Consider the following 24,938-nt stretch of genomic DNA (forward strand, 5'->3'; position numbering starts at 1 on the left):
ATTTTAATGAACATTTACAGAGATTTTGGATTTCCATTCATTCATTGCTGCACTTCTTATTTTTTTTTTTTTTATTTCTTTTCATTGCTGCACTTCTTTGTCATTTTATCATTAGTATCACACTGCATTTTCTCTGGTAATGTTTGGGTACCACAACAGTAGCTTGAACATCATTCTTTAAAACATCATCTACTTTGAAAATACTTTTAAGCCAGCTGAGCTCCTTTGGTGCATTCTTTTTCCTCTCTTCAGCACGCATCTTCTTTTCCACTTACTTAATAAGCTTTAAAAAGCCATGTTTAAATGGAGCAAAGGAATCGAACCAAGCAGAAGTTCTGTATCTTTCATCTTATTTCCCAGAGATATTGAGGTCCCCTTCCCTGCTGTCTTCCTCTCTTCTTTCACCTCTTAAGAGATAACTCAGTGGTTCAAATCCATCAAATGTTCCACTGGAGAAGGGGCAATCTACTCCTGTGACAGTTGAATCTGATTCAGTGGTACACAACAACAACAAAAAGAAAGAAAAAAAAAAGAGATAACAGCTAACTAAACTTCTCCCCACAACATTCTCTATCGTTTGTGTGGCTCTAAGTCTTTCTCCTCACCTTTCACCAAATTAAATAGTTCTTCATATTGATACATTCTTTTCAAGCAGGGAATAGAGCTCACCAAATAAGTCTTACAACAATGCTGGGACATGAAAAGGAAGAACCATTACTGTGTTTCCTTGTGAGATTTAATTTAAATAAATATAAAGGGGGGGGGGACAGTTTTCTAAGAATACTCCAGATCAGGATTGTGATATGATGAAGACTGATGCATCCCACTCTGATCCCCTTGCAGTTACTGGACGATCATGTCATAGGGAGTGACCTGTCACTGTTGGTCTGTCAGTGTGTGTCCGTTGTTCTATGCAGTTGACTTGTGAGGCTGAAAGCTTTTGTAGTAGCAGCTTAAATGAAGCATTAGAGAAGCCATTTTACAGGTTAGCGTTGTTATTGTTGTGTTGTTATATGCCATCGAGCCACCTCATAGTGATCCAATGTACAAGAGCCCTAAACCCTGCTCTATCCTGTGCCAACCTCACTGTTTCTGACACACCTACTCCCATTACCCCATCCATCTTATCAAAGGTCTTTCTCTCTTACGCTGTCCCTCTACCCTCCCAAACATGATGTCCCTCTCCAAGGCCTGGTCCCTTCTTCCAAAGCATGTCAGACGAAGCTTCAGAATCCTGGATTGATTCAGTGACTGGGGTAATCGGGATGGGTGTGTCAGAGGCAGTGCGAGTGGCACAGGATAGAGCAGGCTTTAGGGCTGTTGTACTTTGGATCACTATAAGGTGGCAAGCGACTCGACAGCACATAACAACAGCAACAAAAGAAAAACAAAGCCACTGCTGTTCAGTCATCCTGACTCCTAGTGGCCCCACTGGGTTTCCACGGCTCTAAATTTTGAAAGGAGACTGTCCGTTTTTCTCCCATAGAATGCCTCTGAACTGCCGATCTTTTTGCTAGCAACCCAACAGAGAACACACCAGCCATCAGGGCTACTTGGTACACACATCAAAAACTCAAAAATTGATTGCTATAGAGTAAGAACTGACTCAGAGCTGACCTTTCTGTGGGTTTTCAGAAGATATGAATTGCTATGGCCTGAGGAGACTTCCTAACAGGCAAGAAGTGGGGAGAACATGAGGAGGAGGAAAGAACAGCACATAATAGCTCAGAAGTTTGAAGCATGTGCAACCCGATCGAAGGAAGATGGCAGCGGTTGAAAACGGGTCGGAAAAGGAAGGATTCTCAACTCAAGGCGAAGTAGCCGGGCTCACGCACATAGCGCGGTCTGGCTTCTCGATCCATGTCCGTTTCTTAGTCTCATCTTAGCCTCTCTTGCAGCCCAGCTTGCCAGGATGCTAACGGCCTCCTGGCTGAACTTTTAAATTCTAAAACTGGGAAGCAAGAAAACTCATTTTCTTTCGCTCCACCCTCTCCTGAGTCCCTGCGTTTCCACTATTCTGTCCAATTCCCGACTTGAAGCAGAGCGTAGACAAAGCGAGGCCGCTCACCTCGCACCACACAGGACAGAAGTGTCCCTACGGCCGGGGAGGACGTGCTGATGTTCGGGATACTTGGTGGAAAAGACTCTGCGCTGGACTTCCAACTCCATTTTTACAACAGGATCGGCTGTCTATCACCAGAGAACCACACGGTGCAAACTCCGCGACCACTGACCGTCCCGCGCGCCCCCGCCCCCAACGTCCCCCTGCGAACGTCCCGGCGTGCTCCGCGCCCTCAAGCAACCATTTCCGGGGCGCGGGAGCTCTTCTGCCGCTACTTCCGGGGCGCGGAAACTAGCCAGCGGGACACTCGGACCACGGTTATTAAGGGGCGCGGCGGCGGCTGAGGACCGAGGCCCGACGCAGGTAGGCACCTGGTATCCCGCTGGGAGTACTCCCCTGTCGCCGAGTGCGGAGGGTCGAGCTGTCCAGTCGGGACGCTAACGCCTTGTGCTCCGAGGTGACTGCGCGGAGGCCACAGCGGCCGCCCCTGGCGCCAAGCCTGGTTGTCAGTTCAGGACCCTGCTAGGCTGGTGAATGAAATTTCTAACCCCGCCGTCTGGGCTGGAGATGCCCCGGGGGCGTTGCTCTAACTATGGCCGACCCTGAACAGCACTGCTTTGAGCGCACAGGTTTACTTATTCGCGATTTCTTTTATGCTAATCCTCTTCACCTGAGTATGTACCACCCTGAGTGTCGCTATGACAGTAAAAAGTGTCCGCAGTTCTCGAAGGAGTTCTCATGCTGCATGTATGTTGGGCCACTAACCGAAAAGTTAATTCTTATCCACCAGTTGCCGTACAGGACAGGCATCTTTCCCAGAAGTCTGTGTGTGCTGCGTTTATTTATCTTGAAATTTGAGGGTAACCTCAGAGGCAGTCGTCACCTGCTGCACCTGTCAAGCAGTAGAATTTTTTCTTGAACTGTCATGCACGACTTTCCTCTGCTTCTTGGGAGCACTTCCTGGTGTCACTCACTGCACTTCCTGTGTGTTTTTCAGAAACTCAAACCAAACTCTGAGGTGGAGTTGGTTTGGACATAGTGACCGATCACTGTTTCCAGGGTACATAATGAGATCACGGGTGTGGTGCGAGGCTGTAAATCACACGGGAGGAGATTGTCTGTGGCTCCCTTGGAGCCACTGGTGGATTCCAACAGCCAGAGAGGTGCAGCCTTTCCCCTAGCCGCACAGCTCCCTAGGAACCAGGCCGCCAGAGCACCTGAAGTTACGGACACTTAACATTTCATAAATAGAGTGAAAATGGAAAGCTCCCATTTCCAGTTCTCTTTGCTGAAGACATGTTCAATACATTCCAAGCAAAGTTTTCTATGTTAATACAAATATGGGTGCAAATGTAACCCATCTTATTACTAGCTTACTCTCTACTTTATTCCGTAAGATAAAAATAATCACTTAAAATAAAAACAAAGGGTAGCATCTGCCCAAAAATGGAGCTCAGAACGTGGGAAGGGATAGTAAACAAGATTGTAAACAAGAATCACAGGGAGAAAGTCGCAAGTCTGTGTTTACATAATGAGCATTGTCCTTAATGTCACAGGGGTGAATGGTTGAGTGGAAGACCAATTCCATTTGTAAACTTTAGCTGAAATCACAATTTCATAAAAAGCGTGAGGAATTCTGTCAGATGCCTGTTCTGCATCTATTAAGATGATTATGTTTTTCAGAGCCAAGCTGTAACCCCAAGTTAAGAGATCCTTCCCACTATACCCCAGAACCCTGCTGGACAGATGGCCAGGTAACATCTTTCTTGGCCCAGCCAGCAGGTGGTCCGTTTCCAGGCAGCTAGCTCCCTTTTTAGAATTGGCAGTAAGATGCACCTCAGTGTGGCATGATGGAGCTGTATTTGAGGAAGGGTTCCAGGGTAGCCACGTCACTGTCATAGTACCAATGGATAGCCTCCCATGGGCAGTCAGAAAGCCATATCATTTCATATCCCAGAACATCCAGGAAGGAAAGACCTAACTCTTGTGCCTCCCTCTGCAGTCATGTCGGAGCTGAGTGATGAGGCAAGTGAACCAGAACTTCTGAACTGTAGCTTATCCATGTGGCATGGGCTCGGTGCACAGGTCAGCTGGGAGGAGCTGGATGTCCCCTTGGATCTGCACACTGCTGCATCCATTGGCCAGTACGAGGTGGTGAAGGAGTGTGTCCAGCGGTAAGAGGGCCTGGGAAATGTCCATTCTCTGAGCTGGCTATGGTGACTTAGCTCAGATTCCATGTGAGCATACCTTAAATTAACATTCCTTGTGTGTGGGGCAAGCTAACCTATTTTTGTGGAGCATTCTCAAGGAAGGCAGCAGTTATTTCCAGGAGAAGAGGAGGGATGTAAAATCTTCATTGGCAAGTAAATATTTCAGACTTTAAACTTCCAAGACAATGTGTGCATATTATGTACTGTCAAGTCAGAATTAATCCTTAGCTAACCCTGAAGCAGGTTTTCAGAGGCAGTAAATCTCATGGGAGGAGACTGCACATCTTTCTCCTGCAGAGCAGCTGATGGATTTGAACCGCTTGCCTTTGGATTGGCCATGTAGCTCCTTACCACTAGGCCACCATAACATCTAATTTCTTACAAAAATTTTTAAGAGAAAAGCTAGTAACTGATAACTTGAGGATCTTCTTTTACCTCAGGATTGCTGAAGGGACGGAAAGGGGTTGGGTTTTATCTTTTTTTTTTTAATTATAAAAAAATAGTTTATCTGTTTGCTTCATACATTAAAAAAACCTGAACAGTGCATTTCATTATAAATCCAAGGATTTGCAAGTCAGCTTTAAATTGTTGTTGTTGTTATGTGCCATCAAGTCACCTGCAATTCATAGCGATCCTATGTACAACAGCCCTAAGCCCTGCTCTATCGTGTGCCAATCTCACCGCCTCCTACACGCCTACCCCAACTACCTCAGTCACTGAATCAGTCCACCTCATAGAGGGTCCCTCCATCCTCCCAACCATGACATCCTTCTCCAAGGATTGGTCCCTCCTTGCAACATGTCCAAAGCATGTCAGATGAAACTTCAGAATCCTTGCCTCCAAGTAGCAGCCTGGTTTAACCCTCTCTAGGACGAACCTGTTTGTTTTCTTAGTAGTCCATAGTATATTCAATAATCTTCTCCAACACCACAGCTCAAAGGCATCAATTCTCCTTTTATCATCCCTGGTCATTTTCCAACTCTCTAATAAATGCATGGACTGTATAGGAACCTTTTTTTTCTGTTAATGAATCTTTATTTCAGGATATATCTGTGTATGTGTGTGTGTGTATATCTATATATGTTGTTGTTATGTGCCATCGAGTCGCTTGCAACTCATGGCGACCCTATGTACAAGAGCTCTAAACACCGTTCTATCCTGTGCCAACCTAGCCATCTCAAATGCACTTATTCCCGCCACTCCAGTCACAGAATCAGTCCATCTCATCAAAGGTCTTCCTCTCCTTTGCCGCCCCTCCACTCTGCCATACGTGATGTCCCTCTCTAAGGACCAGTCCCTCCTTGCAACATGCCCAAAGTATGTCAGAGGAAGCTTCAGAATCCTTGACTCCAAGGAGCATTCCGGCTTTACCTTCTCTGGGACAAACCTGTTTGTTCTTCTAGCAGTCCATGGTGTATTCAACACTCTTCTCCAGCACCACAGCTCAAAGGCATCAATTCTCTTTCTATCATCACTATTCACTGTCCAACTCTGATGCATAGCACGTAATTGCGAAGACTGTAGCCCGAATCAGGCGCACCTTAGTCTCCAGCCTGACGTCGTTGCTCTTCAGTACTCTTGAGAGGTCCCTCACAGCTGACTTTCCCAGTGCAATTCGTCTCTTGATTTCCTGGCTGCTGTTACCAAGAGTGTTGATTGTGGAGCCAAGCAAACGAAAACTGTTAGCTATCTCAATCTCTTCACCATCCATACTGATGCTGCCAATTGGCCCAGTGGTGAGAGTCTTTGTTTTCTTGATGTTGAGCTTCACTCCATATAGGAGGCTACAGTCCTTGACCTTCTGCAGCAAGCACTTCAGATCCTCCTCAGTTTCAGCAAGCAGGGTTGTGTCATCTGTATAACACAGATTGTTGGGAATCTTCCACCAGTCCTGATGCCACATTCCTCCTTGTACAGCCCAGCATCTCGGATGATCTGTTCTGCATACAGATTGAAAAGGTATGGAGACAAAATACATCCCTGACAGACTCCCTTCTTGATTTTAAACCATGTAGTGTCTCCTTGCTCTGTTGTGACAACTGCCTCTTGTCCACATATAGTTTTTGCCTTAAGACAGTCAAATGTTCTGGGATTCCCATTCTTCTGAGTCAGCCACAGCTTGTTTTGATCCACACAGTCAAAAACCTTTGCATAGTCTAATGAAGCACAGATAGACATTCTTCTGGTATTCTCTGCTTTCTGCCAAGATCCATCTAACATTAGCTATAATATCCCTAGTACCATGACCTCTTTTAAATCCAGCCTGCACATCTGGCAATTCTCTGTTGAAATATTGTTTCAAACGTTTTTGGATAATTTTCAGCAGAATCTTGCTTGCATACGATATTGTTCAATAATTTCCGCACTCCATTGGGGCACCTTTCTTTGGAATAGGAACAACTATCGATCTTTTCCAGTCAGATGGCACACACACACACACACACACACCCCAAATTCACATACGGTTCTCAATTGGACTTTTGAGATATTGTACTACTACCATTTACAAGTAGTTTTTCCTTTTCTCTTTTGAAGGCTCAGACACTATAAAAGAGAACCATTCTCCCAGTCTTTCTTATCTTGTACTTGATATAAATAGAAACTTTTAATTACTTTACCCTAAAGAGGGGGAGGGAATCAAACCAACAAAAAACTGAGCTCTAACATTTGCGTAGGGAGAATATATAAAAAACAGATCTAAAATATTGTTAACTGTTTTGTGCTGTCGAATCACTAGCAACTCATAGTGATGCTATGTACAGTAGCCCTGAAACCTGCTCTATTCTGTGCCAACTTTACTCTCTTCTGACACACCTACCCTCATTACTCCAGTCACTGAATCAGTCTATCTCATTGATGGTCTTCCTCTCTTTCTCTGTCCCTCCACCCTTCCAAGTGTGATGTCCCTCTTCAAGGACAGTCCCTCCAAGCGTGATGTCCCTCTTCCAGGACAGTCCCTCCTTGTAACATGCCCAAAGTGTGTCAGATGAAGCCTCAGAATTCTTACCTCTAAGGAGCAGCTTGGTTTCACCCTCTCTAGAACAAACTTGTTTGTTCTCCTGGCACTCCATGGTATATTCAGCTCTGTTCTCTAGTGCCACAGCTCAAAAGCATCAATTCTCTTTCTGTCATCCTTAGTCATTGTCCAGCTCTCTGACACATAGCAAGCAATTATGAAGACTATGACCTGCACCTTAGTCTCCAGACTGATGTCATTGCTCTTTAATATTCTGGAGAGGTCCCTGACAGCCTACTTTTCCCAGTGCAGTTCATCTTTTGATATCCTGGCTGCTGGTACCAAGAGTATTGATTGTGGAGCCAAGTAAATGAAAGCTGTTAACAATCTCAATCTCTTCACCATGTATCATAATACTGCCAGTTGGCCCAATGGTGAGAATCTTTGTTTTCTTGATGTCGAGCTTCAATCTATATTGAAGGCTGCAGTCCTTGAACTTCAGCAGCAAGCACTTCAGGTCCTCCTCAGTTCGAGCAAGCAGGATTGTGTCATCTGCATAATGCAGGTTGTTGATGAGTCTTCCTCCAGTCCTGATGTCACATTCCTCATCATAGAGCCCAGTCTCCCAGATGATCTGTTCTGTATATAGACTGAAAAGATAAGGAGACAAGATACATCACTGGCATATAGTCTTTCTGATTTTGAACCATGCAGTGTCTCGTTGTCCTGATCTGACTGCTGCCTCCTTGTCCAAGCATAGGTTTCACATAAGCACAATGAAATGTTCTGGGATTTCCATTCTTCTCAGAGTCAGCCACAGTTTGTTGTGATCCACACAGTCTAATGTCTTTGAGTAGTCAATAAAGTATAGACATTTTTCAGGTACTCTCTGCTTTCAGCCAAGATCCATCTAAGATTAGTTGTAATATTCCTAGTACCATGGCCTCTTGTAAACTCAGCCTGCACATCTGGCAGTTCTCTGTTGATGTACTACTATAGTTGTTTTTGGATAATTTTCAGCAGAATCTTGCTTGCATGTTCTATTAATGATATTGTTCAGTAATTTCTGCACTGTCAGGTCACCTTTCTTTGGAATGGGAACAAATACATATCTCTTCCAGTCAGTTGGCCAGGTGGTTGTTCTCCACATTTCTTGGCACAATTTGGCGTATCCTGGGCAGCATCTCTTTGTTGAAATATGTCAATTGGTATGATGGCCATTCCGGGAGCCTTGTTTTTTGCCAGTTCTTTCAGAGCAGCTTGAACTTCTTCCTTCATCACCATAGGCTCTTGCTCATATGTTGTTTCATAAAATTCTTCTGTGTCAGCCAATTCCTTTTGGTACAGTGACTCTGTATACTCGTTTCATCTTCTTTTAAACTTCTTGGATCATTTAATAGTCTTCCCAGAGCATCCTTAAGTATTGCAACTAATGGCTTGACTAAAATATTAGGAAGGCATCAATTTTGTATTTCTAGGTTGACCATTCAGCCCCAAGCCAGTTTTGCACGACAGAATAGCTTGTTTCAGGTCTACCTATAGCTTGTGAATTTTAGTAAAAGAAGTACAAGTGAAACTTTGCTTTAACTGCAGAAAGAAAACTCAGAATGATATGGGATGGGAAAAGTAAGTCATTCACGTCAATTATCTTAGGCAATTTTACACTATTCTTGGAGATTAAAAAGCTAATCCAAAGGCTTATTTCTTTCCCAGACTTTGAAAAAGTAGCACCTGCCCCTGCCCCCTCACAATTCCTTTCCTCCCTTCAGTAAAATGCAGAACTAAGGGTTTTGGCTGCTTGGGCTGTTCCTGCACCCCAGAAAACAAAGGGGATTCCCAGCCATTGCCCTCCAAGGCTGAGCATCACCTGTACTAGAGTTTTAACTTCTGTATTCATAACTCATTCTAATATTAGTAGCAAACAAGTTACAAGAAGTGTGGAGTCAACTTTGTCCCAAATATACCTGTGTATAAGTCCATGATTTCTAACAGTACTAGCTCCTCCTTTGTTCACTTCCCCAGCTCCTCTGTGTCTCTTGGAATGGTTTGCTGGAAGATCTCAGACCCATCTGGGGACTGAATGACTCATGTGACTGTAGATAGGCAGGCCAGTTTTGAAGAGACTGGTGAACATTGTAGACTATCCATTGAAGGCAAAGGTCCCAAGATAAAGAGAGAGCTAGCGCTGAGATTGCATGAGCTTATTTAGGCCTCTGGTAGGGTGGAGCCCGATTAAAAGAAGCTTGGAAGCAGGACTGGCATCCATTTCTGAAACAGCTTGCCTCTGGAAACCCTATGAACCTCGAGAAAGGCTGAAAGCTATACAGGTGTTCAGATCTTTCGTTCATAGGGTCGCTATGAGTTGCCCACAACTTGATAGCACTTAACAACAACAACAGTAGGGTGGGGCTTGAACCATCCTAATTCTCCCTCCTTAGTACAATAAGTAGTTAAGCACGCAGTCATTGGCTAGGAAAGACATTTTGAATGATAAAGCTTAGACACTTAGATCTTCTCTGGAGGGCCCCTGAGTCAACTTCCTAAGGGCTGTTTTGCTCGTGTGTGTTTGTGCATTAGAGGAGCCCTGATGGGGCAATGGTTAAGTACTAGATTGCTAACTAGGCTAGCCACAGAACCCACCCAAGACCTCCCAGGAGAGAAGACCTGATGGTGTCCTCCTGTAATGATGACAGCCTGAAGCCTTCAGTTGGAACCTCCAGAAAAAAAATGTTGGTGGCCTTTTCCATAGGGAGCTCTGTGGCAATTAAAATCTACCAGCGCCTCCATTGGTGAAAGATGGGCAGTCTCTTCACATGCAGTTTACAGCCTTAGAAATCCAGAGGGTCAGTAGTGAGGCAGTTGTGATTAGATGCCAATGAGGATGAAAAAATGAGCTTTCATAATAACTAAGCTCCTGGTCTTAAAGTCTCACATGGTCAATTGGCATAACAGAAACAGAGTTTTACATCCTACTTTGTTGAGTAGTGACTGGCGTCTTAAAAGCTTTAGAGCAACCATCTAAGGTGCAACTCTTGGTGTCTCCCTGTCTGAAAGAAATAGGCATTGAGACAGTTAGTCTAAAGGATTCCACATTGCTGACATAAGAAAGACTAGGTGGTCCTTACCACTCTAAAAAAGATGATGGTAAAAATACTGGGTATAGTGGGCAAAAACATGGAGCAAGACTAAAAAATATTTAAGTAGCCAGGCAGGACAAAGATGGGCAGTTTCTTCCTGGTGCAGTTTACCACCTCTGAAAACCTACTGAAAGGTCAGCTATGAGTCACTTCTGCTCACCATCAATATGAGAGAGAGTGAGAGAGAAAAATACACTTGTCCAATAGGGAATCACTCGTTGCTCTTTTGCCCAGCCACATAAGCTCAAAAGAAGGTAATGCCCAGAAGGCAGAAAGGTGTAGGATAGAAGGATTAAAGGAAATGAGAATTCCAGAGGGAAAGTAGAAAGGGCAAATTGTATTATAATTAATGTTATAAGACAAAAGACTTGGTAATGGTTGGTTGGAAAACCAGTTTACTTTGTAAACTTTCACTCAGATGATAAGGAAAATAAGGTTAGTGCCTAGAAAACACTGAAGAACTCAATTCTGCTCTGTCACATGGTCACATTGGGGTGGTCTGATTCCATTCAGGTCCCTGGGCTTCCTCTGGCCTTGCCTGCTCAACAGCAGTGGTGTAGGGACCAGCAGGCAGTGGTGCAGGGTGAGGTGAGCATGTCTTGCATTTGTTTAGGAAAGAGTTGGATCTGAATAAGAAGAATGGTGGCGGCTGGACTCCACTGATGTATGCTTCCTATATTGGACATGATACCATTGTGCATCTACTGCTTGAGGCAGGGGTTAATGTGAATGTGCCCACCCCAGAAGGGCAAACCCCGCTGATGCTGGCCTCCAGCTGCGGCAACGAGAGCGTTGCCTACTTCCTCCTGCAGGTGAGCTCATGGTGGGATGGCTTCCTGACCATGCCAAGAGGTAGGAGATGAGAAAGCTCCCCTTGTCCAAAGATAGGAGGGCCCCCACCCCACCCAGAAGTGAGAGGGCCCTCAGCCCAGCCCAGAAGTGGGAGGGACCTCACTCTAGCCCTGAAGAGGGAGGGTCCCAGCCCAGAAGTGGGAGGACCCCCAGCCCAGCCCAGAAGCAGGAGGGCACCCTACCCATCCCACCCCAGACCCTATCCAGAAATGGGAGAACCTCTCATCCTTGTCCAGAGATGGGAGGGCCAAGATAGCACATGCTTGTGAGCAGGCATTATCACTCTGAACTCATGCAACCAGGGCAGTGCACAGTGACAAGCACGCTGTGTTCTTCTGAAGCAAGGTGCTGAGCTAGAAATGAAGGACATCCAGGGCTGGACCGCCCTTTTCCATTGTACAAGTGCTGGCCACCAGCAGATGGTCAAGTTCCTCCTGGAGAGTGGCGCCAATGCCAACACTCGGTGAGCAGAGAATTTCAGTGTCTCCTCTGATGCAAGGAGGGCTACCAGCCAGAGTCAGTGGGGCCAGGCCCACAATCTGAAATGGGGTTTATTTCAGTCATGTGAGACACAGTGTAGAACATGTGTTCTCTCCTCCGTCCACAAAGCCTTGTCTATAGGCATCATTAGAGATTAGGGGACCAAATTCAAACTGATACTGTTGTTGTTAGGTCCTGTCAGGTCAGCACAGCAATCCCATGTCCAGCCCTATCCTCCGCCTCTGCATCATCTCTGCTGCCTGAGCCAGTGTTACAGCCACTGGTCAGTCTGTCTTGTTTCAGATTTGCTTCTGATTCTTCCTCTTTGTCTCTGACTACCTTACCAAGAATGATATCCTTTTCTATGGACTACCCTCCTGATAACATGCCTAAGTGAAATCTCACCATCCTTTCCTCTAAGGCACATTCTACTTGTACTTCTTCCAAGACTGATCTGTTTGTTCTTTTGGCAGTCTGTGGTATATTCAGTACCGAACACTATAATTCAAAGGTATCAGTTCTTTGATTTTTCTTATTCATTTTCTAACTTTCACAATGCATATGAACAGTTAAAAATACCATGACTTTGGTCAGGCACACCTTAATCTTTAAAGTGATATCTTTGTTCTTCAGCACTTTAAAGATGTAGTTTAAAGATAGCAGTTTTACCTAGTGTATGTCATTTGATACCTCAACTGCTGCTTCCATAGGTGTTGATTGTGCAACCAAGCAAAATTAAATCCTTGACAATTTCAGTCTTTTCTCCTACATCTATCCTGATGTTAATTGGTCTGGTTGGGGCATTTTTGTTCTCTGGATGTTGAAGTGTGATTCATTCTGATCTTTTAAGTAGTGGTGTCATCTGAAGCATATGGTGAAGGTGATCCACCATCCACATGCAGGACCCAACACATGACCTGCTTCTGTGCAGTCTGCTTCCTGGGGCCAGTGCCCCACATAAGTCAGTGATGATGTGGGTGCTGTGGGGTACACCAGACTTCTACATAATGTTCCACTTCACCCGTGTACTGTGAAAAGCAGGTGATAAAAAAGACCAGGTATATCCCTTGGACCACATGGTCCCTGCCACACTGTCATAGTCAAGTTACAAACACAAGACAGTCTGAAGACTAACTATCAAACCAAAACCAGCCCCTTTCCTGCATGCCAGTTCCAACTTGGCAGCTGCCCCATAAGGTTTCTCAGGCTGCAGTCTTCCCACTGCCAGGAGCCAGCTGCTCCTCCCACACTAGAAGTGAATACTGCAAGACCAAGAATGGTAAGTATGAGTTAGAGATGAGTACCCCAAGGACCTATGATGCCCTCCGCTCCTAACTGAGAAGGTGAGGGTCTCTGTCCACCCAGAGGGCCACAGGGTCTGGTAGGCTGTTTTCCAGGCTCAGCCATAGTCAGTTCCATGGATTGGGGAGCAAGGGGCTCATGGAGGATGTTGAACACTTGGTTTAGGGGATATCTAACTTGCTGTGGGTAGTTGGGGAATGTCTGTGAGAAAGCAGGTGGGGCCAGCAGCTTATGGGAAGGAAGTCAAGGAGCAACTTTGTATCTAGAAGGCCAAAGCTTGACACAGACTAGAAGAGTGGGCATGTTGATGTCCACTGTCCTTATCCTCACACTCTTTATCATTTGAGCTCTAGATCTCCACATCAGAGATATGATGCATGTGTGTGCCTGAGCATATATGTATGTGCATGATGGTGCACATGCATGTACAAAATGCATGTGAACACCTGGTTTACTCTTCATAGGAAGCTCTTTATGGCAATGACTCTCTTCCTGTGATCATGACCTCTGCCTTACAGGGAGCCAGTGTACGGGTTCACACCGCTGATGGAAGCAGCAGCAGCTGGCCATGAGATCATCGTGCAGTATTTCCTAAACCATGTGAGTGACATGAGGGTGTGCTTATATAGGCGCCACAAGGAAGGCCTCGGCCAGCAGAGCAGAGCTTGGACCATCCTCCTTGCACAGATAGGACTGCTGTTGCTCCGTCTACAGCATGGACACTATGTGGAAAATGGACATTTTCCCAGCTGTCCTGGAGAACTCAGCATGAGCAGTACTGTGGGGCTAAAAATGAGCAGCTACCCTATAATGTGGGAAATACTTCTATTCCACAAGTACAGGAAAGATTTTTAAAAGTCAGTATTATTCTGGAGAAAGATATAACTTGGTAAAGTACAGGGTCTGCAGAGAAGAGGAAGACCCTAAGTGAGATAGATCAGCAGACACAGTAGCACCTGACGCTGGCTTAGGACTGAGCAGGGCTCTCTTCTGTTGTATGTGGGCTCTCTTTGAGTCAGGGCTGACTGCGTGACAGTCATTAAGAGTGGACAGGTGTAGAATAACTTCTCAGAACAAATTTCTTTTAAAAAAAGCATTAGAGTTAAGTAGTATGAGTAGAGTAGTAGTATGATATGATACTACATAGTATGAGTAGAGTAGTAGTATGATACTATAAATGTAATAGTGCTGTGTAATTTAAAAAATAAAGACTAAGCAGAAAAACCCAACTATATATAGTGGGATACCCACTAGTCTCATGCAGGGTCTCCCCAGGACTATTCCTCCACTTGTACAGGTGTATGTATCTTTATAAATACAATCAATTTTGGTTTTGAACAGAAATGGAATTCTGTATATTTGAATTGTGCTGTTGGCAAAGAATATTGAATAGACTAAGAACTTCCAAAAGAACAAATACATCTCTATTGGGAGAAGTGCAGCTCGATGCTTCTTGGAAGCAAACATGGTGAGAGTGTGTCTCACATATTTTGGGCATGTAACCAGAAAGATTACTTGGAAAAAGACACTTTGCTTACCAAGTGGAGGTCAGTAAAAAAGAGAAAAGACCCTTACAAGACGGACTAGCCCAGTGGCTACCACAATGGACTTAAGCAAGCAGAGCTTGTAGGGGTGGTACAGGACGGAGCATAGTTTTGCCCTGCTGTGTTTGGGGTTCTGTGCACCAGCACTGACTCCATGACACCTGACAACAACTATGTATGCGTTCTACAACTTAAAAAAAAATCATTGAATATACAGTCAGCATCAAATTAGCACTTGTCCTAGGCTAGGTTCTCTACAGAAACAAAAATGACAGTTTTTAGGTGGATAGGTGGGCTGTGTATATAGAAAGAGATCCCAAAGCAAAGGCTGGCAGGTTCCAAGGCCCAGGATCAGATGTCAGAGTGGAGACCCTGACCCACATAGCTGCAGGTGCTGATAAACTCAAGACTGGCAGGTCAGATGGTAAACTGCTGACTTCAAGCCTGATAGATCCAGGATTGGCAGGTCACTAGCTCACATCCAAAGAAGCAGAGGTCAGGTGGTAACCATCCAGATGGAGATCCAAGCAGGGCAAAACCCATGAGGGCTTTACCAGACAGCCATCTATATTCTATACTGATCATAATAACTGCTTATAGCTAATCTCATCACAGAGATGATTGTACTGTATGAGGGCTCCTCAAGGAAATGATTCTATTACACCATATCCTATCAAGTGAGTGATTACATCACAACTCATCAAAGGAATAACTTTGTCATAACTGAAAAACCAGAGAATCCACCAGCCTTTACCAGTGGTCACTTGGATTTCTTTGAAATTAATTCAGTGCATGAATGCTAGGCATGCTGTGACATGTTGCATATAGACAGACACCCACACCACAAAAAGCCGAATCCACAAGGGAAGACTGGAGGTTGTGGTTCTCACCCTCAGCCACTTCTCAGAGGTAAAGTGTGGCAACTTGCTTCTGTAAACATTCATGGCCTTAGCAGCTGCAAGGGGAAGTTGTACTCTCCTTACAGGATAGCTGAGTCAGTCCATTAGACGATAGAGGGTTTGATTCTTGTTCAGTGGCATCTAGTTGTCTCCAGCACATAGAGACCATATGAACAATAATAGATCTGAACTGTGTCTTATCCTGAACCACCCTCACAATCTTTGTTATGCTCCAGCCCACTGTTAAAGTCACTGTAATGTTGAGGATCTTTCTCTATCCCTCTACCTATCATGATACCATGTCTTTCTCCAAGGACTGGCCCCTCTTGTCACCGTGCACAAAATATGTGAGGCAATGTTTCACCATCCTTGCCTCTAAGGAGTATTCTGACTCCAGGACAGACTTGTTTTTTTCTTTTGGCAGTCCATAAGATACTCAGAGCTCTTCACTACCACCAGTACTTAAAGGCATTGATAACTTCTGTCATTCTCACTCATTGTCCAACTTTTAGATGCATCAGAAGTAATTGAAAAGATCATGGCTTGAATAAAGCCTTATTTTTTGCCAATGCCTTCAGTGCAGCTTGAACTTCTTCCTTTCATCCCATGGGTTCTTGATCACATACTATTTCCTAATATGGTTCCATGTTAGCCAGTTCTTTTTGATGCAGTGACTCTGTGTATTTCTGCCATCTTCTTTTGATGCTGCTTTGGTCATTCAAGATTTTCTCCATAGGATTTCAACTTAAGATTTGTCAGTATTGTAACTCAAGACGACATATTTTAGTTCTTCTAGCTTGAGAAATGGCAAGCAAGTTCTTCTCTTTTTATTTTCTGATTCCAGTTCATTGCACATTTTAATATAATACTTTGTTCTCTCTTCCCCAGAACACTTAGTTGTACTCATGCAAAACCTAGATTAATAGGCTGTTGTGAAAATACAGCAAGGAAATACTGCAACCAGACTCTGCTCAGACCTCGTCTCTACCCTGCTCGGACAGTGTTAATCTTTAGCCAGGCCACAACATCCCACTCTGCCACCCAGCTCTCTGTTTGTAGTTGACAAGTGTTCTGTGGTGCCCCACTGAGCGCATGAGACCCTTCCTGCAGCCTAAAGGTGCTCAGCTCTCTCATCCCATGGCCAGCACTTCCCCTGTGGTGCTATACTCTGTAAGCCTGGGCACATGCCATCCTGGCTTGGTCCTGCCTCACCTCTCTCTCTGCCCTGTCTCATTATATCTTGCTGGTGCTCTACCTGAGTGCTCTCTGCCTCCTGGGTCTGGGAGGGTCTCGGACAAAGGACACGTTCCACTCTCGCCTGTCTTTTGATGGTACTAAGGCTTCCCATCCCTCTTTTTAAAACCTAATGGGATGGGAGTTCATGAATCTTCTTTTTTATATCCTTGTTGCTTTCCAGTCAAATCTGATGAATACCAATCCTCCATCAGGTTTCTAAGGCTGCAGCTGATGAATACAAACCAACAGCCTTTCAGTTACATCCTGACTTGTTAGACACTACTCCACCCAGGCTCCTTTAAGCTTTGGTTGTATAGTCAGTCCCAGTTGGTCATTATGTGGGAGTATAGCACCGTGGTTACTGCAGTCCTGGAGACTGTGCACAGTGAGACTCTCCCACTTCTTAATCTCTCTCAGGTTTGTCTCCACAGTAAGTTCCCACATGTTTCCTCTCGTTTTTCACTGTGGAAACTGTAGGAAAACATCAGCGCAGGCTAATGAGTAAGCACACATAAGCAGTGCTTAGCCTGTCAGTGATTCAGTCGGAAAGGAGGCTTTGCTTCTGTAGAAGCTGCCCTGGGATTGGGAGGAGGACAGATACTAGCCATCCCTAGACGCAGAATCTCTGATGTGGTAAAAACCTGTGAAAGTTCACTGTGAATTAAGTAAGCATAAATTAAAAAAAAAAAGTAAGCATAAATAAGTCCCTGTTTACCTTTGCTGACTTGGTAATCTGACTCTGGTGAATAGATAAAGGGGTGCAGGTGGGACCTTCTGTTTTCACCCTCACCTCCTCTTGGTGCTAGTCTACCACTGTGGACTTCAGCCAGACAAAACCTGTCTGGCCGTGCTTCAGAGTCTAGAGATTGTGGCTGGACCTTGCCCTGGTCACGGTCCTTTCTCATTTGGACTCCCAAGCCTTCAGACAAACGTGTACCCATCTCGCTTGACCCTGAAGTCTGGCATCCCCCACTCACTTTCTCTCCTCTCTTAGAAATGAGGGTACTTCCAGGAGTCAGCACCTAACACTCCTTTCATGACTTTCCCAGGGAGTCCAGGTGGACACCCAAGACCACAATGGTGCCACAGCCCGGATGCTGGCCAAGCAGTATGGACACATGAAGATCGTGGGGCTGATCGACACCCATGCCCCAGCCCTGCCTGCCAGCCTCTATCGGAGCCCAGGTACCTACCTGTCTGCAGCCTTGTGGATGGGCACCTGACAGAAAGAAGCCCCATCCAACCCTCTGCTGGCTCTCACCTGTTCCTCTGTGTTTAGACTGTCTTTCACTGAGTACCTCGGTGAGGACCCACAGAGTACGCCAGAGAGGACCTGCTGAGGACCACAGTAAGGACCCACTGAGTGCCCTGCTGAGGACCCCAGTGAGGACCTACTGGCCTATGCAGGCATCAGCACCACCTTCTGAGCTTCCTTGCCTTTTGAGACACTGAGGTGTTTGATGACATGTTCAGAGTCAAAGGTCTTTTTAGGTCTTTTATCACCTCTGGATTTGGAGTTATAATAACCTTGCCCTGCACCCTGAATATGTTATGAATCCAGTGTTTTCTCCTAATCCTTGTTGGCTTCACTTTTCACAATCTGGTCTTTCATCGGTTGAGACTCTTCTTGTGTGTGAAGTGGATTCAGCTGTATCTTCAGATGACCACTTCTGCTGTGTTCTACTTCTACTGTATCTTCTTCTGTTTCATTTGACGTGATCTGCGCTGCCTTCTTTGTCTAGTCCTGAATTTCCACCAGTACTTGGGGCTGTGATGGACTTTGTCTGATCCTCTGGCTTTTGTCTTGCACCAGACCATCCCTTTTAAATTACAGGAATATTTCGTTTAGTTTGCTTCACTTTATTATACTCCGCAGATACAGGCCTTGGTTTTTATTTTTTTTAAATTGAAGGCTTATGACCATCCCAGGGGAGCTCTGGTGGCCTCCATTGTGGGAGGTTGTGTAGCAAACCAAAGGTCACACTTTCTTGGCAGCTCAGATCCCCCCACTGCTCCATAGAAGAAAGATGGACAGTTTCTTTGTGTGATTCACAGCCTCTGAAGACCCACTGGAGGGTCGACTAAGGGTCTGTTCCTACTCCACAGTAATGAATTTGTGTTTTCAGTATCTCGGGAAAGTCTGTCAGTGTCATTTTTCCAACAATATATGCTCACTTTGGGTCTCTGTGTCATTCTTTCAGTCTTCCAAACTTGGTCATAATGTTTTTTCATGCTTAATAAGCTATAGTCTCGTCCTCTCTCTGCACTGGGAAATAAAAAAAAGCATAAGGCTTGCTTTATTTTGACACCGCATCACTGTGCTGGTATGGAGCAGAGCAGAGCCCTCGCTGTCGCTGAGCTCTGCCTCTGTAGAGGCATCAGCATTGCAGAGAGCTGCCTGCCCCTCATACCTTTGCTTTTTGTCTTCCAAGCTGCTTTTCATTTTCCCGTGTGCACTTGAGTTCTTTTCTTTGTTGTTGTGCTGTCAAGTCACTTGCTACTCATAGCAACCCAATACACAATAACCCTGAAACCTGAACTGTGCCAACTTTACTCTCTGACACACCTACCCTCATTACTCCAGTCACTGTATCAATCCATCTCATTGATGGTCTTCCTCTTTCTCTGTCTGTCCAGCCCTCCAAGCATGATGTCCCTCTCCAAGGACTGGTCCCTCCTTGCAACATGCCCAAAGTATGTCAGACGAAGCCTCAGAATCCTTGCCTCCAAGGAACAGCCTGGTTTCACGCTCTCTACAACAAACTTGTGTGTTCTTCTGGCACTTCATGGTATATTCAATGCTCTTCTCCAGCACCAAAGCTCAAAGGCATCAATTCTCTTTCCATCATCCCTAGTCATTGTCCAGCTCTCTGACACATAGCAAGCAATTGTGAAGACTATGGCCTGCATCAGGCGCACCTTAGTCTCCAGACTGACATCATTGCTCTTTAGTACTCTGGAGAGATCCCTGACAGCCAACTTTCCCCGTGTAATTTGTCTCATGATTTCTTGACTACTGGTATCAAGCATGTTGACTGTGGAGCCAAGCAAATGAAAGCTGTTAACAATCTCAATCTCTTCACCATCTATCATAATACTGACAACTGGCCCAGTGGTTAGAATCTTTGTTTTCTTGAGGCTGAGCTTCAATCTATATTGAAGGCTGCAGTCCTTGACCTTCTGCAGCAAGCACTTCAGATCCTTCTCAGTTTTAGTAAGCAGGGTTATGTTATCTGCAAAACTCAGATTATCCAATCCTTATTCCACATTCCTCCTCATACAGCTCAGCCTCCAGGATGATCTGTTCTGCATATAGATTAAAAAGGTATGGAGACAGGATACTAGCTCCATAAAAATCAAAGTGTCGATGGTAAATTTATAAATTAAACACATCAAAAAAAGAAAAAAAAATAAATTAAATACATCTGTTGTTGAGTTGTCCTGTCCAAGAACAAGGGATGTGTTGTAGTTCAGGGCTCCTTTTAGGTAGTCAGGAGTGTTTTTACTTGTTCCCAGAGCTCTTCCACATCACTTACATTCATTCTAAGTACTTTGTCTTGTATGTCATTGCTCTAATTAGGTTTTTTCTACTGTTTCATCCTTGGCCTGTTTTCTCTGTATGTAATAGCTGTTGATTTTTTTGTTGTTGATTTCTTTTAAATCATTTAAATCTAACTAATCCTAGAACTAACTCCTCGCCTAACCCTAACACAAACCCAACTCCTAGCTTTAATCCTGCCCCGAAATTTAACTTGATAGAATAGACAGAATGAGGACAACCAAGTCTGACTTATACCTATTCCACAAAGGCAAACTGTCTCCATCAACAACTTCCATGGCTCAAAACTAATTCCTGTAATCTCAGACATGGTCCTTCATGCTTCTGCACCTACTTGTACTAATTCCAACACCAATCTTACTGCTCTGCTGGGTCTGAAATTTGTTGCAGTGCCAAAAGACTTTATAAAATCATACTCATGGTCGTGGGGTTTATTAGGGAGGTTAACAGACTATAAGGGAGCACTGGTGACCTTGTGGCAAGAAACTGCACTGCATCCCAAAGGCATACAGTTCGAATCCACCAGCTGCTCCATGGGAGAAAGATAGGCAGTCTCCTCACATGTGATTAACTGCCTCTGAAAACCTGCTGGAGGTTCCGACTCAAAGATACATAACAACAACAGACTTCCTTAGTCCAGACAGCTTCTCAAGCATGAGTACAGGCCCTCTGACCTTCAGCCTCACGGCTTAGGTCAGAGTCACAAAGTCCCCTTAGTCCTGAACATTATAGCGTCTTCCCTCAAACCTCCTGCAGACTTGGGTGAAGGCCTCGGTTTGTGGGGCAGCAGTCCCAAGTCACCTTAGTCTCATGTCAGTTTATGCTTCTCGCTGAGTCTGCTGTTGAGGCTGCACAGTAGTCTCTGACCCCCAAAGGACAAACACTGCTTCCTCTTCCTTATTGGTGTTGAGATTCCCAATTTCTGCCACTAAATCAACTCAATTTAATGGCAAGACTAGGCAGTCCCCTTGTGGATAGATTAACACATATTATTTGTATGATCTCACCCATCCATGTGGCCAAAGGAAATGACTATGAAAACCATTTTCAGCAATAAACCCTTGGCACTACCCTAACTTTGATCCTAGAACTAAGCCTAAATTTAAACCTACTCTAATGCTCCTGGCCCAATCTTAACCCCAAACTTAACCTACCTAGCCCATAATCTAGGGACCTCTGAAGGCCTAATGGATAAGACTTACTCTACCAAACCAGAGGCAGACAGTTTGAATCCAACAGCTGCTATGTGAGAGCAAGATGAGCAATCTCTTCCCATGCTATTTACAGACTTGAACCCGTGGAGGGCCAGTTCTAACTTGATGAGTTTGAGCTTTGAACCCTGAAACTAACTCATATCCTAATCCTAATTCTGACCCCACCCTTATTTTTTACCCTAAACCTAGCGTTGATCATAGCCATAACTATATCCCTAAACCTAGTCAAGTCTAGTACTGACTTGACTTCTTTTTTCTCTTCATTTTGAAGCCACATTAAGTCAAATACTGGCTTTATTCTTTTTTTTTTAATTCCTTATTAGAGCCAAGTCGTATATAGATTGTGTTCTTATTTGATTAACCTAGGAAAGCTTTGATTTTTTTACACTGGTTTGATATCCTGCTACTTTACAGAATTCTTTCATTGTTTGAGTTAGATTTATTATTGATTTGGTTTTTTCAGGTATATTGCTACACAAAAAGCTTGTTTTACAAGGATGAGTACAAGAGAGTATCCTATAAAGCAGAAGGGGGATTACCAACTTCTCCAGACTGCTGTACAACTCCATTATTCCTAACCTCAGTTATTCTTTTCCCTCTCAGCCCTCCCACTGTGTGTCTGTCTTCGGGTCCTATAAGTGACCAGAAGGTCTCATAGAAAAGCAAAACTGTCAGAGAAAGGGCATCCAAGGTTGTCATTGGTGTAGGCTGATGCTTGTAGTCATGGGCTGGTGCAACATGGGCTAGGCTCCTACAGGCTGAAGTCATTGTTTGTTGGTTGTCAGAACAGCTGGGTCAGGATAGATGCACTGTCCTGAGCAAAACAAAAGAGGAGTCTTCTCTGTAGCATTTGGGGCTGTAAGCCACACCCCCAGAAGAACAAAGTGTGGCTACTTGGCCATACCTTTTATTAGGGTGGGGCTTTAAGATGTATCCCTACTCCCACCTCCTTAATAAAGTAAATAACTCATTTTGGAAATTTTTGGCTTTAAAAAAAAACCTTGTTATTGTATTATGTGTAAAGATTTACAAAGTAATTGACTTAAAAAAAAAAAAAGCACAAAGTAATTGACTTTCCATCCATTCATTCATACAGGTTTGTTTCATGGTATTAATTGCAGATTACTGACCTTGAGTTGTGACTGAACTCTTCGTATTTTCTTCCTGTCGTATCCCTTCCTGCCTTCTAAATTTTCTTCCTGGGGAAGTGCTGCACTTTTGATCCTAGTTCTAGTGAGTATCTTCCTAATGCTTATGTTCCTGTAACGTCTGCTGTTTGGTTGAAAGTTAAGAAATAGGTGAGTTTAATTCTAGGCCCAAAGAGTTTATAAAAAAAGTCATGGTTTCATGAGTTCCACCAGATTCTATTAGCAGCAAGCCTGGTCATTTTTGTGATTTTAAGTTTTGCCCCATGTTTTTCTCTCAGTCAGTCCATGATCCTCAAGTGTGATCCCTCTGAGTACATTCAACAGGGCGCACCATCGAGTTCTTCTGATCTCAAAGTAGAGGAAGTTGAAGTCCATATGGTTCATGAATCATTTTCTAAGGAGCTAGGGATTGGCTCCAGGCAAGCAGCAGGCTGTCAGGGACACCATGCATCTGGTCTGGGCCTCCCACAGCGAAACATAGGGAGAGAGGGAAATGCAGGTTTATGCTGATAAGGAGGAGCCTGTGTGCTGATCTCAGCAGTCCTGCCATGGCTGGAAAGGCCTGTGACTTAATTCACTGTACTACAGTTGCCATATAAACAACATAAAGCAAACTCACTGCCATAAATTCTGATAATGACCACCTTCCATGTTTGGGAGGAGACTGCAAATACTACTTGTAACCTGCAAAAGGGAGCTCTGGTGGCCTAGGGGTAAGGAACTGCATTGCTGACTCAAAAGCATGCAGTTCAAATCCATTGGCTGTTCCACAGAAGAAAGATGGGCAGTTTCCTCTGTGTGATTTCCTGCCTCTGACCTAGCTATGAGTTGGTCCCATCTCAACGATACATCACAACAGCATAGCCTACAAAATGTGTTTTAGTCCTTCATTCAGATTCTTACACTTTTAACAGGTTCTCTCAGTTAATTGCATCAGCTAAACTCCTTGTTCATCTTTGACTAGATAGACAGGTACCCTTGTCTCATCACTGCTCTCTGTAGAAATGCCACATTAAGTCAGCTGTTGGCTTTTATTTTTAATAGTATCATGTTAGAGAGGGAAGCACTGGTGCCGTAGTGACAAGAAGCTGTGCTGCAATCCCAAAGGCATATGGTTCAAATCCACCAGCTGCACAGAAGGAGGGGGATCTCCTCTGTGCAATGAACTGCCTCTGAAAACCCGCCAGAGGGTCAGCAATGGGTCAGTTCTGACTCAACAACATATAACAGTAACAATCATGTTAAAGAAGCCATTGATTCCTTTGTTAGAGTGTTTTTAACAATAAATGGTGGTGTGTTCACTTGTCCTAATACTAAACCAAACTTATATTCCTGGCCTCTTGGTGAATATTCTCTTTCATGGTATTGGGTTCTGCCTGCGTCAGACCTTATTAGTTTTTTATATGGATGCTCGTTCCTGAGTGATACTAGTGTATATTTTTGTTTCTTATTCAGCTTCTATCAGTTTAAAGCATTAGTAAGATGCATCATAAAAATAACTTGGTTATCTTCCCTTCCTGTGCTCTAGAAGGAGTAGCTCTGGGAGGCTAGTGGGGAGGGAGCTGCCCTGGCAACTCAAAGGCAAAAGGTTCAAATGTCCCCCGGGAGAAAGATGGGCCTTCTCCTGTGTGATTTACAACCTCTGAAAACCCACTGGAGGGTCAGCTGAGTTAGTTCTGATTCAATGAATGGCACTGAACAACAATTGCTCCCAAACAATTTCTGTAGCAGTGGTATCTTCCTGTTTTTTGACGGTTTGCTAGAATTTTCTTATGAAACAATATGAGCCTGGTCTTTTTTTAATTTTTAAATGGGGTAATGGTTTCTATCTCTTCTGTGGAAATTAGTCTATTTAAGGTTTCGTTTATTACTGTGATTTTATTTTGGGGGTGAGGACGCATCTTTCTGTGTTTTATGTAAATGCTTTCTGGTCTGAATTTTGCTTTGATAACAAGATTGCAAGCCCCTGCACTTTCATGTTCCACTTGGTCTCATGGCTGGTCAAGTGTTGGGCGGCTAACTGAAAGGTTAGTCGTTCAAGTCTACGAGCTGCTGCATAGTAGAAAGATGGGCAGTCTCCTCTAAAGAAGATTTACAGCCTTGGAAACTCCAGAGGGTTACCAGAGGTCAGAACTGATCAACCACAATGGGTTTTTTTTTAGTTTTATTATTTTGTGTGTGTGTACCGTCAAATCAGATCTGACTGGTACAGCAAAGCATCTGGTGGAAACAATGGGTTTTTCATCTTAGATGTAGCACTGGCTGAAGCTTGTTGTTTTTTTTGGGGGGGGGTTTTCTTTGTGTTTTTTTTAGAATAAACACCTTTATTAATACATGTG

The 24,938-nt window shown here is 44.3% G+C and overlaps 1 protein-coding gene across 1 annotated transcript in view; it reads left to right on the forward strand.

The window, feature by feature from the left end:
- Positions 1-4,066: 4,066 nt before the first annotated feature.
- ANKS3 (ankyrin repeat and sterile alpha motif domain containing 3) overlaps positions 4,067-24,938 on the forward strand; it is a 27,911-nt gene continuing 7,039 nt past the window's right edge. The window contains exons 1-5 of the mRNA XM_006897416.1: positions 4,067-4,236; positions 10,979-11,177; positions 11,559-11,680; positions 13,518-13,599; positions 17,728-17,863. Of these exons, the coding sequence (XP_006897478.1) occupies positions 4,067-4,236; positions 10,979-11,177; positions 11,559-11,680; positions 13,518-13,599; positions 17,728-17,863 (709 nt within the window). The remainder of the gene's footprint in view (positions 4,237-10,978; positions 11,178-11,558; positions 11,681-13,517; positions 13,600-17,727; positions 17,864-24,938) is intronic.

The sequence above is a fragment of the Elephantulus edwardii genome, unplaced genomic scaffold, assembly GCF_000299155.1.
Source record: "Elephantulus edwardii isolate Elephantulus edwardi_28Jun2011 unplaced genomic scaffold, EleEdw1.0 scaffold00209, whole genome shotgun sequence".
NCBI classification, from domain to species: domain Eukaryota; kingdom Metazoa; phylum Chordata; class Mammalia; order Macroscelidea; family Macroscelididae; genus Elephantulus; species Elephantulus edwardii.